Raw genomic sequence first — 19,276 nt, forward strand, 5'->3', positions numbered from 1 at the left:
TTAAAAAGTCAGCTAGAATTGGCGCAGAGTAGAATTATGTAGCTTGTCCATTTCTATTTCCTCCTAGTCTTACATCTTGTTGCATTTTCTGTATTTCCCTCCCAAAAAATAAAGCGAATGCAAATCTGTAACACCAGTTTTGAAAAAGGAGACATTTTTAATACTTCAAGAAACCTTTGGGAGAAAAACGTCACAATATTTAAAAGGTATAGTCTGTGATCGTATTCAAAAACATTTATTGCTAAACTGGGTGAAATGGTCCTTCCATCCTGAGAGTAGCCAGTGAATAATGAGTTCAGAAAAAGGATAGAAAAAAATCCAACCTCTCTGACAGCTTTAATCCTGTAAAAACTCTGACCAATCTGTTTTTTGCGCACCGAATGGCACGGATTGGTCAGAGGACCAGAGGATTGGCAGGGGGGAAAGAACCAATTAGATGCCTTCATTTTAAGTCCCGCCCACGCCCCCCTCTGTCCCATGCGTGCACTCGTCTCTCTGCTTCCAGCCCCCGTGTCCACTTCCCATGGATCCTCCTCGGCTCAGAGTGTCCCAGTGTAACCCCCCCCCCCCCGCTCCTCCAGACCGACTGGCAACCGCGGCCTGACATCGGAGGGCCCCCGCCGCTCCTGGCTAAAAAAGAATGCCAAAATGCGATTCTGGGGCGCAGGTTGTCCGCTACTGGGGGTCTGCCACGGACACCCAGTATGGGTGTCCGTGGGGATGGAGGCGTCTCCATGCCGGCGAGTGCGGAGAGCGCCAGTGCGGGTGGCGGTGCGGGTGGCGGTGCGCTGCGGTGCCGTGCAGGCTCTGGAGCCACGGCCACGCCGTAGGGTACGCCATAGGGTACGCCGTAGGGTACGCGGCGACGCGCACCATTCTGCGTTGGTGTAATGCGGAACCATAAATCAGCCTTCAGTGTGTGCTCTGTGTGCTGTTCTGAACTTCTCTGTTGTTCATTTTGCTGGGACGCCGGGTCCCTCCGCCGAGACACAACTTTTGCCGTATGCGTTCATTGTTGTGACTAAAAATTATGCGCAGTGCCCACCCAATCAGAAACGGTACAGATATTCTGCGATATTTTTTTATATTTATAAAAAAATTAAATTATAAAAAAATAAAGCATCCCCATAACTTTGATTGGGTGGGCAGGACGCACCTTTGGGTGGGCACAGCCCACCCCTGCCCCCCCCTAAAACCGGCCTCGCTTACAGGTGAATGAGACATGGGGTAGTTTTGTTGAAAATGTGCTGTCCAAAATGTCCTGGAAGACAAGATTCCTGCAAATGCGCGTTCCCCAAAGTTTGTGGGGGCGTGGCTTTGGACGGAGCGCTGACGGAAGGGGGAGGAGGGGGGGGGGGGTTAGAGGAGGTGCCACTTTCAAATCTTGCTAGCTCTCTAAAATCAAGGACTATACCTTTAAGTGTTGATCCAAGGCATTTGTGGCTTTAATATGCTTCAAAATGTTGCTACATTGACTTTGAAATTTTACTTTTAATCCTTTCTGTTTTCTGCAGTTCATTTCTGAGTTGTTTCTGGTCGTTCTGAAAATAGATCCTGATATAGGCAAGGCAAGGCAAGTTTATTTCTATGTATAAGACAATTCAACACAAGGTAATTCAAAGTGCTTTACATCAAGATTAAAAGCAGCAAGACTCAATTAAACAGTAACAAGTCAATTCAAAAGGGAAATAGAAATAAAAAATAATAATACAATACAATGAAATAAAATATAATATAAACAGGAAATAACAAATAAAATTAAAGCTGCAAGCAGCGATGAACGGGCCCTCGCACCCTTGTGCACGTTCAGGTGTGCTGCAGTGGAAGCGCTTGTATGACTTGCATGTAGATTCTTCAGGCCGGGACATTTAGCGGATGACATCAGCTACCACTCTCTATATCAAACCATTCAAAAGTTATGGCAGAAAGTAGGAACTATCAGATATCGACCAATCAGATGAAGGGGCGGGGCTAATTTGCACCAATTATGGTCAAGGACTCAAAACCATGTCTGATGACACCACCCACGAGTCTTTATGTCAAACCATTCAAAAGTTATTGCAGAAAACAGGAACTATCACATAGGGACCAATCAGATGGAGGGGGGGCGCACTTTTTGGCATCTATCGTTGCCACGGTAACGATTTTGACTGAGAAAAGTAATGCCCATCGTTGCAGGATGGAGACGCACATTTTGATGTATAACACATCTGGGTGCACGTTACGGTTCGGGCCGCATCAACGGTCGAAGAAATGGCATAAATTGCGCCAAAATTACATGATTAATTCAAACTGACTTCCTGTTCAGTTTCGGCCATGGCGCCAAGAGACTTTTCCTTAAGTTGCGACATGATACAGGTGTGTACCGATCTTCGTGTATGTACGTCAAACCGTATTTTGGGGCTTGAGGCACAAAGTTTTCTAGAGGGCGCTGTTGAGCCATTTTGCCACGCCCATTAAGGCAAACCATTAAATATCACATTTTTTGCCAATCCAAAAGTCACCAAATCAATAATTTGGTGACTTTTGGGGCACGTTTAGTGGGGCAAAAAAAGGCCCTCCTTTTTTTGGAAAAATAAAGAAGGAAAATTCCTACAGATACAATAGGGCCTTCGCACTGTAAGTGCTCAGGCCCTAATGATACGAAAAGAGGTAAAATAATAAAAAGCACAAGTTGTTAAAAAGTAAGGGCAGTAGAGTACAGCAGGTAAGTATTTAATTTAAGAGTACCTTCAGTAAACAGTAATGTTTTTAGCCAGACCTCAGGTCTACAGGAAGTTTGTTCCACCGGTGAAGAGCAGAATAACTGAACGCTGCCTCACCTTGCTTGGTTCTGGTTCTTGGGAACCACAACAAACCAGATCCAGATGAAGCTCAGGGGTCTGGGAGCTTCATAGGAACTAACAGATCCAGCAGGTATTTTGGTCCAAGACCATTCAGGTCTTTGTAGACCAGCAGTAAGATTTTAAACTCTATCCTTTGACTCACTGGAAGCCAGTGTAGTGATTTCATGACCGGTGTAATGTGGTCCAGTTTCCTGGTGTTTGTAAGGACTCTGGCAGCAGCGTTCTGGATCAGCTGCAGCTGCCTGATTGATTTCTTGTTAAGACCTGTAATAACCCTCAAGCTGCAATAATCCAATTTACTGAAAATGAATGCATGAATACGTTTTGCCATGTCTTGTTTAGACAGAAACCCCTTAACTCAATCAATTTTTTTCAGGTGGTAATAGGCAGATTTAGTGATAAACTTTAGATGGCTATTGGCAATAATTGTCAATAATTACACCAAGATTTCTGGCTTGATTTGTAGCTATATATATATATAATCGATATTAGGTGTTAAAGTTGTGTCTTTCTGTCCTGTACGGTGTTAAATGTCCCTCCCAATTCTTCCCTCCTGACCAAATATGGTCACTTCTGGTTCTAAAAGGTCCATGGGGTGGCGGCCTCAGGCATACATCCTCTTTTAAATGTGATGTTATTGTGGAAGTGGTCTCTCTGACGACTATTTATTCCATGCTGAGTTGTAGTATTTGCTGCATTAGTTTGATCCCTTTCCTGTCTGACTCCAGGAGCTGGCAGCTTCATTCGAGGAAACTTTGTGTCATTGACAGTATGCGCTCATTCCGGTCACTCCTTTTTCCTGACCTGGCTCACCACAGGAAGCCGACCCCCCGAACATGCTCCTGTCCTTCGCTCCTCTTTCCCTGACAGAGAAGCTCCACCTTTACTGCGCTGCTGCTCGTCCAGCTGTTGTAGTGCCTTAAATGTGGTGGCCAAGATGTAGTTTGTAGAGTTTCAGAAGGATGTGCGAGTCAACCTCACGCCTCATACCTGTTCTGCTCTTTTTTAGGTTGTTTTTAGGTTTCCTTGGTAACATCTCTTCAGTGACTTGTAGTGTTTACAGCGATTCAAGATCAATTTTAGGCGTCTAGTTTAAAACTTCCATACAAGCATATCTTCTGATCACCTGTACTTGACATGACCTGTCATTTCACTTGCTACTTTATTTTCATTCAGCTTTTTCCACTAAATCTTCATCTGGGACACTAAAAGTGTAACAATCATATATTTTTCCAGGATTTTTCCCATTTTGATAAGCACTATCAATAGAAAATTGAAATTATGAGATAGAAAATCGAAATTATGAGATAGAAAGTCGAAATTATGAGATAGAAAGTCGAAATTATGAGAAAAAATGTCGAAAGTATAAGATAGAAAGTCGAAATTATGAGATAGAAAGTCGAAATTATGAGAAAAAATGTCGAAATTATGAGATAGAAAGTCGAAATTATGAGAAAAAATGTCGAAAGTATAAGATAGAAAGTCATAATTATGAGATAGAAAGTCTAAATTATGAGATATAAAGTCGAAATTATGAGATAGAAAGTCGAAATTATGAGATAGAAAGTCGAAATTATGAGATAGAAAGTCGAAATTATGAGATAGAAAGTCGAAAGTATAAGAAAGAAAGTTGAAATTATGAGATAGAAAGTCATAATTATGAGATAAAAAGTTGAAATTATGACTTTTTATGTCATATGACTTACCGTGGGGATATTTTTATTTTTAAGGCTAAGATTTCATCTTATTTTTTTCTTTTTCTGGCGGAAATGGGCTTCCATAGACATCACTGGGTTTCATTTGATTTTTATCTCCAGTTTGATACTTATATCTTTAAGTCTGCATTAGGCTTATAATTAGGTTTGACATAATGACTGTCAAAATCCCTGGTGCTAGAACTTCATGTGATGGTTCTGACCGTGTCGCCTGCGTGCTGTGGTTGTGTGTCAGAGGGGCTGATCTGTGGCATTTTTTTAGCGATTATGTTTTAACGGGGATGTTTAGGCCACAAGGGCCCATCTAGTAGGCTTCGCCCCCCCTGGGCTGGGACCCCTGCTCCTCCACCCCTGACCTCAGACCATTGAGATTATGAACTCATTCATTTTAAAGGTTGTTCAGACAGTTAATCTGTTAATCTGACAATTTATTTCTTCTCACACTTTTTTTTGTCTTTTTTGAGCGGCGGCAGCAACTAGAGACGCCCTTGACAGGAGACAAGATAGTCAACAAGCAGTACAACATATGAAACAGCCTTCAAGTTAGAGTTGGATCTCAATAAAGTTTTTGTGAATATTTTCTATTTTTTTTATGACATTGTCTTCTGTAAAGATGAAATGTTCAGCAACATACTGGAAAACCATCTTCATGGGAGCTTGTGATTTCATCCATAATTTACTGTGGTGGAAGACGTTGCATTCCTTATTTATCATGGAATATGGTGAAATGAATAACATATGCATGCTGGAGAACGTCCTAAAAGCTGGTCCTGCCAACCAGACGGGCATCCTTATCTGTTCACATGCTCTTTTTTCACTGTTGCTTCCATTATTTTCAATATAACATGACAATATGTTTGATAAACAGTTGCCAGTTGTTGTCAGTAAGACTGTTTGTCAAGGAGATTATGTGACTGTGAAGTGGCTTTCAAAAAGTAAAAGTCCAACAATGACGGTGTGTATCTAAAGCCGTCTGGAGTCGGCAGAGGCTACTTACCATGATCGTTTAGGCTCTAAAGAGGGAATCACTTTCCAGCAGAGACTAAGCGGATATCTTTGGGCCGTTATTAGCTGGAATTTGCGAAGTGAAGCAAACCCATTGTGCTTTCAGAAAGGCAGATTAAAACCACCCTGCTACTCTTACATCCATCTGCAGGGGAGCTCATCATGTGTCTAATCCTTTGATCTAAAGGGCCAGCAATGACGAGGATGCGGATAATGTTAATGGTGAAAGATTATACAGAATAAGACAGATTGTCCTTAATCAGACTGTTAAAGATGTGCAGCTGTGGACAGTCAGCTGGTGGGCATTTGCTCTAAGAGCAGGATTAGCAGGTGGGCTGCTTTTAAAGGGGACATATTATGGCATTTAATGTATATTTTAAACAGGCCTTGAATGTCTTAAAAACAATCTAAAGCTTGTTTTTTCTACATAAATCAGAAATCCAGCCTGTGGGCCCTGTCACTAGTTTTACCGCTTCTAACCCCTTTTTCTGTGCTCCATTCTTTTTTTTTTTTTTTCTCCCTTGTCTGCACACATATTAATGATTGATACCATGAAGGTAGAAACCAAAAGTATATATATGTGCATTATTACTATATTTAATATATATACATATATATATACGCATACATATGCGTACTATACACATACAAACCCAGTGATTTTTTTTAATTTTAATTTTTTATTTTTTTCTGCTCCCGTCGTGACGTCACGACGGGAGCAGATTTTAATCGGCTCAAAAAAAATCACGTGACACTGGGGGACTCTGTAAGGCGGGGGTCAGACACCTTGCAGAAATTCATGGTATTTTGTCTCCCCTGTGCTGGCAGGGTGAGGGGAGACCACTTTATATATCTTAAAACAAGAAAAAACGTGTTTTTTCATAATAGGTCCCCTTTAAAGCATGTCAACTGTTTTTATAAGACCTGGTTTTACTTAAATGTTAATTTCCACCAACAATGTTAAATATAAAAGGCCCACGACAACAGGAAGGATTTCATTCAGGTCAGCGCTGCAGAGAGGAATCCCAGGCGTCAGCCTTCATCCATCCGTCTGGGCGCCGCCTGCGTGTGGTATCCTCCACGCTTAGTGAAGAACGTGTGCGATGCTTTTGTGCGTTGGCTTCAAGGTTCATGATGTGTCATTGTTGTGACGGAGCTGCATGGCTTGGGGCGGGTCAGGCAAAGAGGGGGTGGAAAGAAAGGCCCACCATCTGTCCTTTGTACTCAGGCTATTGTCTTTAACACCCACACTCCTGTCATGACCTCAAACCGGCAGTCTACAATTTGCTGTCATCCGTGGAAAATTTGTTGCAGGGCCTCACATGAAAATAAAACCTCTTTAAGATCAGTAGACATTATAGTTTAATCCTAAAAAGTATTGGATATCACAAATCAACAATGAAAGAGTAAGAATCAGCTGGCAGTATCTCTCATGTGATAGTATTATCTAGCAGTTAAAATACATTTATATATCTAAGAGTCTGTTTCATCAATTTCAATCTCATTATGTCTATTTTCATCTTTTTCTATGAAATTGTTTGTTATGATTTCATTATAAGAAATAGGCTGAAAGTATACACGGTGAAATCTGAAATGTTATTTTTGAATGAAGTCAAAAAAGAACAAACAAACCAAAAGGTGAGAAAGAAAAGAAAAAAGGGTTTCAACACATCTTTTTTGTGTGTCTGTGAATGTTTTGTCGGGAAACGCCCAGCAGCCACTGTGTTAAACAGACAGGAAGCGGATTTTACTACTAAACCAAATTCCAATTTTGGGGAAATTTACAATCACCACTCATAACTATACCGTAAGTGAATTTCAAAATAAAAGCCTATTCTCAGCATTAATATTGGACGTGCTTTGGAAGTGTTAAAACTAGTCACCTCTGAATGTTAACAATATAAAAGTTTGATGTGCCGGTACAGTAGTAGTGTTAGTGGGCCGTGTTAGACGTAGTTTAGATCTTGTGTGGTCACAAATTCTTCAGATTATCATTTTATATCTTGTAACAACTAGATCATACTTACATTATATTGTGTGATTGAATATTTGATTGCTCTCACTTATTAAAGTTGCTTTGTGATGCCCAGAAAAACAATCAAAGTAATAGATATTTTCTTTCTTGAACAGGCTTTAGATTATACAGTTAATTTATCCTCCACATGTGTCCTGAGTCTGCAGACTGATAATCAAGTTTTATGATATTTCTGTGGCCTGGCAGCTAAATGCTCTCCATCTCAACTCCAAGAGACTGAGACTATTCCAACAGCATCAATTTTGGTCATGAAATACTGAATCTGTTCATTTGTACCATAAATAATTATAAGCCTCTGCTTTTAATTATAGATTAGCTGTCCAGTACGCTGATTTGAGCTTTTATGAGAATGACGTCATTAAATAAAAATCATCCCTCAAAGACATGCACATGTGTGGCTGGGAAGATGTTTTAAAGGAGACATATTATGCCCAAATATTCTAAACTTCACACAAGTGTGACATGTTTTAATAAATATACAAGAATAAAGTGCAAATATATATTTTAATATATTTTAAAAAAAACAACAATTTTTAGTACACTTGTTTTAAGTGGTGGCGTTATGCTTCAATCCATTCATCTTTATCTTGAAAGCTGTAAGTTTCAACTGGACATGTCACACCTGCGTGAACTACATTCAAGTTGTGAGGTCTGAAAAAACAGACACTTGCAGGAAAGTCCCATCAGTTTACGTGTTCTATCAATCTTTCCAAACATCAGACTAGCTGTTGCTGCTGCTGGCCATGTCTCTGCTCCGTATAGGAGTACTGCCTTGACATTGGTGTTAAAGAATCTGACTTTGGTATTGGTGGTAAGTTCTTTGGAGTTCCAGATGTTCCGTTGTTGTACGAATGCTTGTACGAGTGCTTTCCTGGTTCGTGCTTTCACGTCTGCGTGTGTGCCACCCTCTTTGTCAATTACACTGCCGAGGTAGGTGAAGGATTCGATTTCTTCCAGTGCTTCCCCCTCCAGCGTGATTGCGTTGGCGTTGGTTGCATTGATCTTGGGGATCTTGGTCTTTCCCTTGTGGATGAGGAGTCCCAGTTGTGCTGAGGTGGCTGCTACGATGTTGGCCTTCTCCTGCATTTGATATTGAGTGAATGTGACAGCAGTGCCAGGTCATCGGCATAGTCCAAGTCCTCCATTTGCATCCAAGGAGTCCACTGAATGCCGTTCCTTCGCTGTGCGGTGGAGATCTTCATTATCCAGTCAATCGCTAGCAAGAAGAGGCTTGACACATAATGATACATTAAAGAGAAAAAACAACAATTTCATGCTTAAAGGGGACCTATTATGAAAAACATGTTTTTTCTTGCTTTAACATATACGTCTCCCCTCAGCCTGCCAACTCAGAGAAGGAGGAAAGCAACCAAATTCTGCAGTGTCTGTACAGCCGCCCGGATGATCCATCCAATGTGATGTGGCTTCTACGAGCCGTTCAGATTCTGCTCCCTTTCGTTACGTAACGAAAATGAGATTTACCATCGGTTGGCCTCCGATGCGTGAAACCATGTCCACAACTAACTCCGCCGGCCGGAGCTTCCGCCATTTTTTCGTAGCGGTGTATCGCGTCATTCAGGCAGCCAATCAGCACAGAGCCTCATTATCATAGCCCCGCCCACTCAGAATCCCACATAGATAATGAGGTTAGAGACTGGGAAGATCCCAATCTCCGTTCCCCAGCACACCCACAAAACTAGACACAAATACCTTATTATAGGGAAAAAACGTAAACTTGTGGGAACAAGTTTGAGTGTTGTGTGTCAGGGACCACAGATTTGGAACGAGCTGAATGATAGCCTTAAAAAGTCACAGTCCATCTCCATATTTAAACGGCAGTTAAAGAATCAATTGTTAAGCTCATATATATAAATGTACACTCTGGGATCACAAAATGTTAAGTGTTTGTAATGCGATATGTTGTATGTAAGTGGTAGTCTAGTATAATGTGCATGTTGTTTTGTTTTGTGTGTATTAAGTGCAAGCTCCTACCATAAGCTTTTGATAGCTTCTCCAGGAGACCAATTCACATGTGTGAGTGTGAATAAATCAAATCAAATCAAATCAAATCAAGATAAAGACATGGCTCAGGGGCTGAATTTCTAATTTATTTAGCAAAAACAATCAAAAGCTTGTTTTTAAGACATTCAAGGGCTGTTTAAAATAGGTATTAAATGCCATAATAGGTCCCCTTTAATGGTCCAACCGGTTCAGACTCGTGCTTTTATTTTGTGAGACTGAACCGGAACCACGCGGCTCACCGCGGCGCACTTGCCGCGGCGTCAGTGCCGCCCGGAGCAGACAAACCTCGGCAGCAGCTCGCTGTGCTCGGAGCTGGACACGGCTGCTGCATACCCGCCGCGTTGGGACGAATTCACACCTCAGCTGTCGAAAACAGTACAAAACCCTCGTCTTTAGTCACTTAAGCGTCGCCTCGGGACGATGAACGGCAAGTCAGCGCACGGCGCGGCGGGGGGCATGGCCTGCATCGACGGGCTGCCCCCGCTGCCCAAGAGCCTCAGCGGGCTGCTCAACTCCAGCGGGGGCTCCTGGAGGGACATGGAGAGGATGTACGTGAAGAAAACCATGATCCAGGACGACCTGAGCCGCGGCAGGAACCACGCCGACAGCCTGCTGGCCAGCAAGCCGGCCAACCTGGACGCTGCGCTGGCGCTGCTGCGGAAAGAGATGGTAAGAAAGCCTGATTTATGGTTCCGCGGCAAATCGACGCAGAGCACACGACGTAGGGTACGCGGCGACGCGCACACTACGCCGTATGCTCTGCGTTGGTGTAACGCAGAACCATAAATGAGCCTTCACACTGTTAACACCCAGCAGGGAAACTAGTCTAATTTGTTGCTTGGCAACACTCTTATTTATTTATTGTAGATCCCCATTAGTCACTGTTTCAGGGTTCCTACGGGTGCTTGAAATCCTTGAAAGTGCTTGAATTTCAATGTTGTGTTTTCAAGGCCTGAAAAGTGCTTGAAATTATAACTCTTTTTCACAAAATTGGGATCAGACTGTATAGTTTAGTTATTACAAGGATAAATAAAATCGGTAAGATGAAACATAAGTAGATGTTTACAGCAGATACAATGTACATAATTGTGATTAAAGCGGAAAAAATAATTATGAGTATATTTATTCCTGTAGATATTTTATCCCAGCGATAAGGTGCTTGAAGATTTTGAAAATGACCCTTGAAAGTGCTTTAATTTGACCTTGAAAAATGTGTAGGAACCCTGCTGTTTCTGCAGCGACTATTCTTCCTGGGGTCAACTAAAGATTACAATGCAATTTTAAAAAAAATACACAAAAAAACAATTAAAGAACAAATATAATATATACATTCACACATCTACCAAAGGAAAAAGAAAACCAGAACTATTATCTACAGGACAAAGAATGATAAATTAAAATATAACAGACATAAAATACATACAAAAGTAAACAAAGATCAAACGTATATAGTAATGATAACCTCACTCAGCACACTAATTTGATTAAACCAAAAAAGTATAAAGAAAATCAAACTCAGACAAACAGATTACAATTAACTGACAAAATCATTAGTCACATTCTACAACAACCTCTTACACCACGTTATATCGATACAATGTTAACTTGTTCATCAATACTACTTTTTTTTTGCATTGTTGCATCAGTTTGCTGTTAGTTTTTTTAAAGAGCCATTGATTTCTCCATAAAGCATCGTTTTACTGCTCCTCACAAAACAAAGCCAGAGTTTGAAGATAACATTCCTGCGGTTGAACACAAAAACCACATCAAGAAGAAAAAAGCTTTGAAGCCAATTGGCTTCATTTGCCTTTTTACACTAAGCTTAGCTTGAGGGTGCAAGAGGTAATAACCTGTTATCAGACTGGGGTGTAATCAGAGTTATACACTTTAACACAAAACTCTGGTGCATTTGTTTTCAGCAGCAGAATCAGAATCAAGTTTATTGGCCAAGTCATGTCAATCAAGACGGGGAATTTGACTGTTATTTTCGCTCACTGTACAGTAAATAGGCAAATGACAGCTCTTATTAACATGTATACAATTAGAAAAAAAAGTGAATGGTGCATTGTTACAGCATTTGCTTGTGGTTATTATTATTATTATTGCACAGTGATTGATTACTCTGAGTGTTGAGAGTTCATCAGAGCAACAGCTTGGGGGAAGCAGCATGGAGTTTTATATCAGACCAAAGTAAAAGCATCTAACAGCGGCTGGTTTGTTTCTTTCGTCCAGAGGTTGAGGTGAAATCGTCAAGCTGCTTCTGAAACTGAGGCACTTTGAGGTTGTGATCACGGGCGCTCCTAAGTCCCTCGTCTGCTTCATGAGCTTGCGTCTCCCAGCAGCAGGCTCTCAGATTAGGGCTTACTGCTTTCCTGCTGTTAATGTGTTACCAAGAGTTCACTTTGTTTAATAAGTGGTCAGTGGCCTATATTTACAAGTCTGGAAGCGTCCTCGCTTTGAAAGGCGTGTTTGGATTGTGACCAGCAGAAAAGCTGTGCAGGGTTGATGCTGCATTATCAGCTGACAGCGTTGCAGAAGAAATGCCCTTTTCACTGCACGGCGGTGGCCTCTGCGTACCGGCGTTACAGCCGAGGGGACAACTGCTAGAGACTTGGAGGATCTTTTTGATCTGCTGACAGATTAAGAAGTTGTTTTTGCATTGATGTGACACATTTGTGACACATTTTCAGGGAAACATTTAAACAAAAAACTACTTTTTCAACATTTCAGGGAACACAAAGAAAAGGAAAAACAACACCCACCTTCAGCAGAAACTAAAACCAAATAGATGCCACAACAAAAGAAATGTATGGAAACGCAGCAGCAACGGCAGAGATTGCCACAACAAAAACAAGAAATGCACTTGTTTTTCTTGTATTGTTGTAGCTTTGTGAAACGTTGTTTGGCTGTTATGATTTCAGTTTGATTGTTGTGGTATTATTTTACCTTTTGTGTGGGTTTGTTTGTAGTTTTGTCTGTTACGGCTGTGTTTTCATCCTCGCGGCCACCATTCACACGACCTCACGGCTGATTTTTGAAGTTTGCACGACGGAGTATTAGGGCTAAACTAAGACAAAAAAAAAATGGAAATTACGAAAATAAAGTCATAATAATATGAGAATAAAGTCGTAAAATTACCAGAATAAAGTCATAATGTTTTTTTTCCAGAATAAAGTCGTAATATCTAGAGAATAAAGTCGTAATATTTAGAGAATAAAGTCGTAATATTAAATATACTATAAATATATAAATATAACTTCACAAAATGCTCAATATTCCTCATTTTAACACAGGGAGAAGATGCTCTTCCTGTTCTCATAAATTAACACTTTATTCTCGTAATATTACGACTTTATTCTCATAAATTACGACTTTATTCTCATAAATTAACACTTTATTCTCATAAATTAACACTTTATTCTCATAAATTAAAACCTCATTCTAATAAATTAACACTTTATTCTCATAAATTACGGTACCACTTTATTTTTGTAATATTATGACTTTATTCTCATAAATTACCACTTTATTCTTGTAATCTTACGACTTTATTCTCGTAATATTACCACTTTATTCTCGTAATGTTACGACTTTATTCTCGTAATGTTACGACTTTATTCACGTAACGTTACGACTTTATGCACGTAACGTTACAACTTTATTCACGTAATGTTACGACTTTATTCTCGTAATATTACCACTTTATTCTCATAATATTACGACTTTATTCTATTACAACTTTATTCTCACAACATTATGACATTCTCATAATATTACGACTTTATTCTCGGAATTTTACTACTTTATTCTCGGAATTTTACGACTTTATTCTCATAATATTACGACTTTATTCTCGGAATTTTACTACTTTATTCTCATTAAATTATGACTTTATTCTCGGAATTTCTCAAAACTTTTTTTGTCTTAGTTTGGCCCTAATACCACGTCGTACATTTGAAATAGTTTTCTGATATTTTGTTATTGATCTACTGGTTGACGATGAAGCTTTCCGTGGGGTGTGTGTAGCTTTTACCTTTAGTGCTGGAAACTGCCTGCTGTGCTAACTTGCCCCTCGGTGCCGCTCCCTCCCCAGGTGGGCCTGCGTCAGCAGGACATGTCCCTGCTCTGCCAGCTGTGGTCGCTCCACGAGTCCATCCAGGAGTACAAGGGCAGCTGCCAGGACCTGAGCGCCGCCTCCAGCCTCAGCATGATGGAGAACGGCTACTTCGACGAGGACGACGAGTACTACGCGGATCCTGGCGCCACTCCCACCGGGGAGCAGCCGGACGGAGACGTGGGAGACGGGACGGCCACAATGGCAGCAGCCAAGAATGGGAGCAGCGGCGGCAAAGAGGACAGCTGGGACTCCTTCCACGTCAACATCTGAGGCCTCGGCTGTTTTCCCTCCTGGTGGATTCCTGTTTCCGGGGAGGCGGACTGGTACCTGAGCTGGAGGAGAAGTGAAATGCTTCAGAAAAACCTCCATAAAGGGGGCGTCTGCTTGCAGATGTCCGCCTGTCGTGACTCGTTTTTGTGATAAATTATAGACGTGTCGACCTCCAGCTCAGGTGAAACCTGCACCTGCTCGTGCTGCAGACGTTTGTGCATCATGACCAGGCACTTGATCAAAAATTCAGAGCTGAGTGATTGGATCTTTTGGCCAATGGCTCGCTAACAATCTCTGGAACAAAGACTTCACATACTCTTAGACGATATCCAACACATGTATTTCTGTTTATTAATAACTCTGCTGCTTCTGCATCAGAGCGGCGGGCCACCCCGCCGCTCTTTCTTGGTAGAATCTTTTTATTCACATAAGAATATATGAACAAAGTTTTATTATTTAATATATATTATACAGTAAATAACAGTATATTCTTTTTCTCGTTACTCTCTGTGGACGTTTGGTGCTGCACCACTACCCGGGGCACACAGAGCGTTAGCAGGCCCTCAGAAACGTGGACTTCCAACCCTCTGGATCCTGCAGCCAGTCCGCCTCCAGAAATGCTGAACCACGCTTGAAGTGGTTTACGCGTTCATCTACAAAAGTCTGTAGAGAGAAAGGAGGGAGGTGTGGACTCTTCACCGCCGTAAGACAGAGCAGACGCCTGCTCCGGAAATGTGAAATGTTTAGAAACGCCGGAATCAGTTTAGGCTGTTTTGTGTTGGTGACGATGAAGAGAAAACAAAGGTGCTGAACCCAGCACGCCTGGCTGCAGGTGATGACCCCCACCCCAAACCCCCAAATCATGGCTGCTCCAACACGTTACACATGCGTGTTGGACTGTTGGCCTGCCTGAATCTGGACGAAACCTTCTCTCTGTTGTGATGATGATGATTACCTGGATTTTGTTCTCATCGATATTGCCGTCATTCCCACTGATATGATATTTACATGGGAATGTGGCTGTATTGCTAAAACAACAGCGAGAATGGAAATAATTGAAAGAAAATGTGCTTTTTAAGAGCAAGTGGAAAAAATTACAGACTTATCCTTTGGTATAGTTTGAAAAAACAGGTTACAGGGATTTATTCAAGCTCTTCCCACTCTTGAGATTTGCTAGAACGCATCGGCAAGAGTTGAAAAATCTGTGATTAACTCCCGATTTGCACTTGCTGGCGGGAATGTTTCACAGCAACATTAATGGCAAAATGATATCGGAGTAGCAATCGGACTGACTTTTGACACACTAGCAACGTGTCTCTGGTCACTGTGGCCTTCAAGTATTAATGAAAGTGTAAAAATGAAGCTATATGGCTAAACCTACTTGCAAGCATCAGCTGAAAACAGGGTTGTTGTTTTTTTATGAACTTTTGTATCCTTCTTTGAGGTCTGCACGGATCTTGTGGACATGTTTTCTGCCGTCTGCTGAACGCCGGCCTGATCATTATTTAAGACGTCTCAGAGGGATGTCACGGATTCCATGTCAGAGTTTCCACATATCCGCATCTCTAAAAAGGGTGTTTGAATTCTCGGCTTAAATCTAAAAACGTACCAGTGGGGACTAGTCAGTCAGTCATGAGACTTTCCATCTGGATGCCATGAAAACACACAAAAACACCAAGCAGTGTGTTGAAAGAACACACAAATGCAGCCTTTTTACGAACTCACTGTGTTTCCTAACCAAACAGAGACGTTTGGATGTGCAAATTCAGGATTGTAAACACCTGGATGAGCCACGTCATCTTTAGCGTGAGTCTGTCGCAGTAACATCACGGCTCTCTTTACTACCCGTCATCCTGACCAGATCTAGGAAGCTAGTTTATCCCCAAACGCGTGCATTTTCGTGTATGTTTACTGGTCCGGTACCTGAACCCAAACCAAAGAGATCCCAGCACTCCACGTTGTATTTGTTTAACGGTGCTGAAGTAAACAAACAAACTAATTTTGAATGATGAAATTTGACGTGTCTAAGAATGTCTTCAGCAGTCGCTGCAGCTGCTGAACGGAGGACAGCGACTGAACCTGCTGTCCTCTCTTTTTTTTTTTTTTCTCTCTCCCACAAACACTATAGTTTCAGCAGATTGATGTAAAAATGATTGATTCCTCCTTCCAGTTACAGTAAAACATCTTCTCTCGTGAAAGAGCTGCAATGGTGAACCCGTTAGCGGTGAACTATGAAACTAGTCACCAAGTGTGTTGATAATCAGTTGGGTTGGTTAATTATTGAAGGAAAAAGCTGACTTCTTAAAAACTGTTTTCTCTTTTCTTTGCTCTTTTGACAGTAAACTTAATATATTTGTTTTTTGACAAATGTGTAATTTGAGGAGCATTTAGAGGTTTCAAAAAGCTGTTTTAATAAGGATCTATTGGATGAAATGAAAGTTAAAAAAAAAAAAAAAAGAATAACTTAACTGCAGCAGAAAGTGTGTATAAAACCAGCACGACAGGATATGACGATATTTATGGAAAACCTGAACTCGGATATTAATAGTCTATATTCTTACATTGTAATGTCAAAGTTAACTTGATTAATTTCAATTAAAAAAAAAAAAAAAGTCAGCTTTTTGGGAAATATACGTTTTTAATATATGTTTTTCTGTTAAATACGTAAAAAAAAAGTCCCTTCCATTTTAATCATCTCATTTTCTTCTGATCTGAGTTTCCCGTTCATTTTCTCCGTGGAAGTTTGTAAATAAGACCATGAGACGTGTTTTGGTTCTGTCATTCTGATCAATTGGACTGCACATTTGTGCTAAATGAGTTATCAATCAGCATTTAAAGAAGTAGCGTCTCTCCCTGAATGTTATTTCCAGTCTAACGACTTATCTGGGTTCACTGCTAATCTCGGTGTTGAGTCACATTTGTGTATCGAGTTCTCTACACGTCCCGTCTGGACCCCACTCTTTTTATTGGATGTTTACACAATCAGTGCCTTTGTAAACCCGTGGCTCGCTGTTGGAGACGGAGGTGAAAGTGGAGTCTACGTCAGTCTAAACGGCTTGGCTTGAGTCGGTCCTTAAAGCTGTTGCCGTGCACGCAGAGTTCAAGACTTCTCCCTAAATCCCTCACTAACGAAGCGTTGCGTCACCGTTTCCTGGCTAATTTCAGGCGCACCCGCTGTCGCCGCTCTTGTCGCTGTGCCGCAATAACAAATTCCCCAGAAAAAGCTGATTAAAAGCTAAGAAATTTGGATTTTTGTTTGATAAAACGCTTGACTGGCCGTTTTCCAGGCTGTGCATGTTCTTGTTCCTGATCGCTGCTTTTCTGTCAGTGTCTGCGTTTTACTGATGAGGTTGCAGCTGTCAGGAGGGGTGTGTTTGCTGCCTCCTCCCAGCTCTGAAATTTGAGTTGCTTGTCCTTCTGTCCTCTTTGATGCGGTCTTTAGAAAAAAAAAAAAAAAACTGCAGATCTGACGTCTCGGAGGGTTGCAGCGATGGAAGGGCGCTGTGACACCTTTGGTGACATTTTTCCTTGGTGGTGTTTTCACCACTTGAGGGAATGCTGAAGTGATGTAACAGCCATCCAGTGAGTGGTAGACGGCGGATAGTTGTGTCATTTTATGTGGTAAATTGACTCAAATGTTGAGTTTATACGTCTGCCCAGTCGCTAGACACCAGATCACTGAACAGTTCCCCTCAGTCCATGGAGACTACCCTGAAGTAAGAGCACCGCAGTCACCCACACGTCCTGCTGTGCCAACAGGAACGTCCTTATAAGAGACAGTGAACCCCAAACCTCCTGGTTGGATTCTCCGAAGGTGAATTTTAATTCACACGTGGGAACTTTAACTTCCAAACCTCGTAACAGCCTTAAAACCAGTCGTGTCGTGTTCAGCTGCGGATTCATGTTTGCACTCTTTGACGTGTATAATGCTGCACTTGTTTGTGTTAAAATACGCTCAGAGCTAAACTCCCGGACCGTCTCTGAGTCGGGCTTCTCTCGCTCGGGCACACAGGGCTCCTTCTTCCAGCAACACCGCTGCAGCTAAATCCAGCACAAGAGAGCTAAAAGGAGCTTTACATTCAACACCAGCTAACTATCCCATGAAAAGCGGGTTTACTATTTCAGCAGCGTCAAACACTTCCCCCTTTCTTTTCATGTCACTATTGGATGTTTAACATGGAGATGTCATCTCAGGGTTAACTTGTGGCAAAAATGTGTGTTTGTGTGTTTGGATTCTCACAGAATAACACATCCCTATAAATAACACAGTTTTAACGCGACAGTGTGGTCACCCTGGCGTTCGCTTGTGTATTCTAGCTGGCTACATGTAAATAATGCAATGCCACACCCACATTTGATCTGATTTGAATGTTAAATGTCGTTGTGCCAGACTAATAATCAAAGCGATGGAGCCTTTTTCTCTGCATACATTGTCAAAGGTAGCCAAGAGACGACTCGTGACCCCAGAATGCAACGCAAACGTTCGAGTTTGATGTGTTGTGACTCAAGTGAAATACATTGCTGCATTGGCAGTCTCGCCTGAGCCGATCTGCAGCGAGGAGCAAGCCGCTTTCCTGAAACTTGGACTGTTAATAATACTGACAACTCAGTCCAAATCTGAGGAAACCTGAAATTTGAATGGAATTAAACCAAAACATGATGTTACAGTTCATTTAGCTTCTCTACCGAGAGACTAATTATCTGATATTTTGCATATGGGTAATGTCTGTCCTGTGTAATCTAACAGTAGTCCAGGTATGTAAAAGAGATGTCATTCTTGCTTGTACTGCGTTTTAACTCTTTATCAGTCATTAAACCCGTATTATGGGAAAAGAGAAGATGGTTTTGATGTATTTTTGTGCTGCGTAGATAAGTGATGTCCAGAGAAGGCGTGAAGGCCACATTGCTGTCGCGCATCATTCCTGCTCTTAAATCCACGAATGACTGTACTACTGTTTGGTTGGACTGTAGTCTCACTGCTCTCCTGTTGTACCTGTAAACACTGATGTGCATTTAATAAAGTGGTCCCGTACTTTTAAGGCCCAAGGTTTGATATGTGAAGAAAAGTGGGTGGCAGAAATGTGATAAACATGTAAGGCAAAACCAGCTTACTGATATTTAAAATATGTTTTCTCTTCAATGTTTTTAGTTAGATTTTTTTTTATTTATCTAGCAGACCAGCAAGGTCAAAACTGACGTAGGTTTGACTGGGTTAGGCTGGATTAAAAGATCATTCCTGGTTTTACAGAGGCGCGTAATTCTGACG

General features: G+C 41.4%; 1 protein-coding gene across 1 annotated transcript; it reads left to right on the forward strand.

The window, feature by feature from the left end:
* The first annotated feature begins 9,877 nt into the window (after nucleotides 1-9,877).
* On the forward strand, nucleotides 9,878-19,056 carry fam89a (family with sequence similarity 89 member A). The gene is made up of 2 exons (XM_061746319.1): nucleotides 9,878-10,292; nucleotides 13,717-19,056. Exons 1-2 carry the CDS (start codon nucleotides 10,044-10,046, stop codon nucleotides 14,008-14,010), a joined length of 543 nt encoding a protein of 180 aa, XP_061602303.1. The 5' UTR covers nucleotides 9,878-10,043; the 3' UTR covers nucleotides 14,011-19,056.
* Nucleotides 19,057-19,276: the final 220 nt, after the last annotated feature.

The sequence above is a fragment of the Cololabis saira genome, chromosome 18, assembly GCF_033807715.1.
Source record: "Cololabis saira isolate AMF1-May2022 chromosome 18, fColSai1.1, whole genome shotgun sequence".
Taxonomy (NCBI): domain Eukaryota; kingdom Metazoa; phylum Chordata; class Actinopteri; order Beloniformes; family Belonidae; genus Cololabis; species Cololabis saira.

Coding starts and splice junctions, on each gene's coding strand:
- fam89a (XM_061746319.1), top strand. CDS start 10,044: ATGAACGGCAAGTCAGCGCACGGCGCGGCGGGGGGCATGGCCTGCATC. Junction 10,293..13,716: donor CGCTGCTGCGGAAAGAGATG/GTAAGAAAGCCT, acceptor CTCCCTCCCCAG/GTGGGCCTGCGTCAGCAGGA.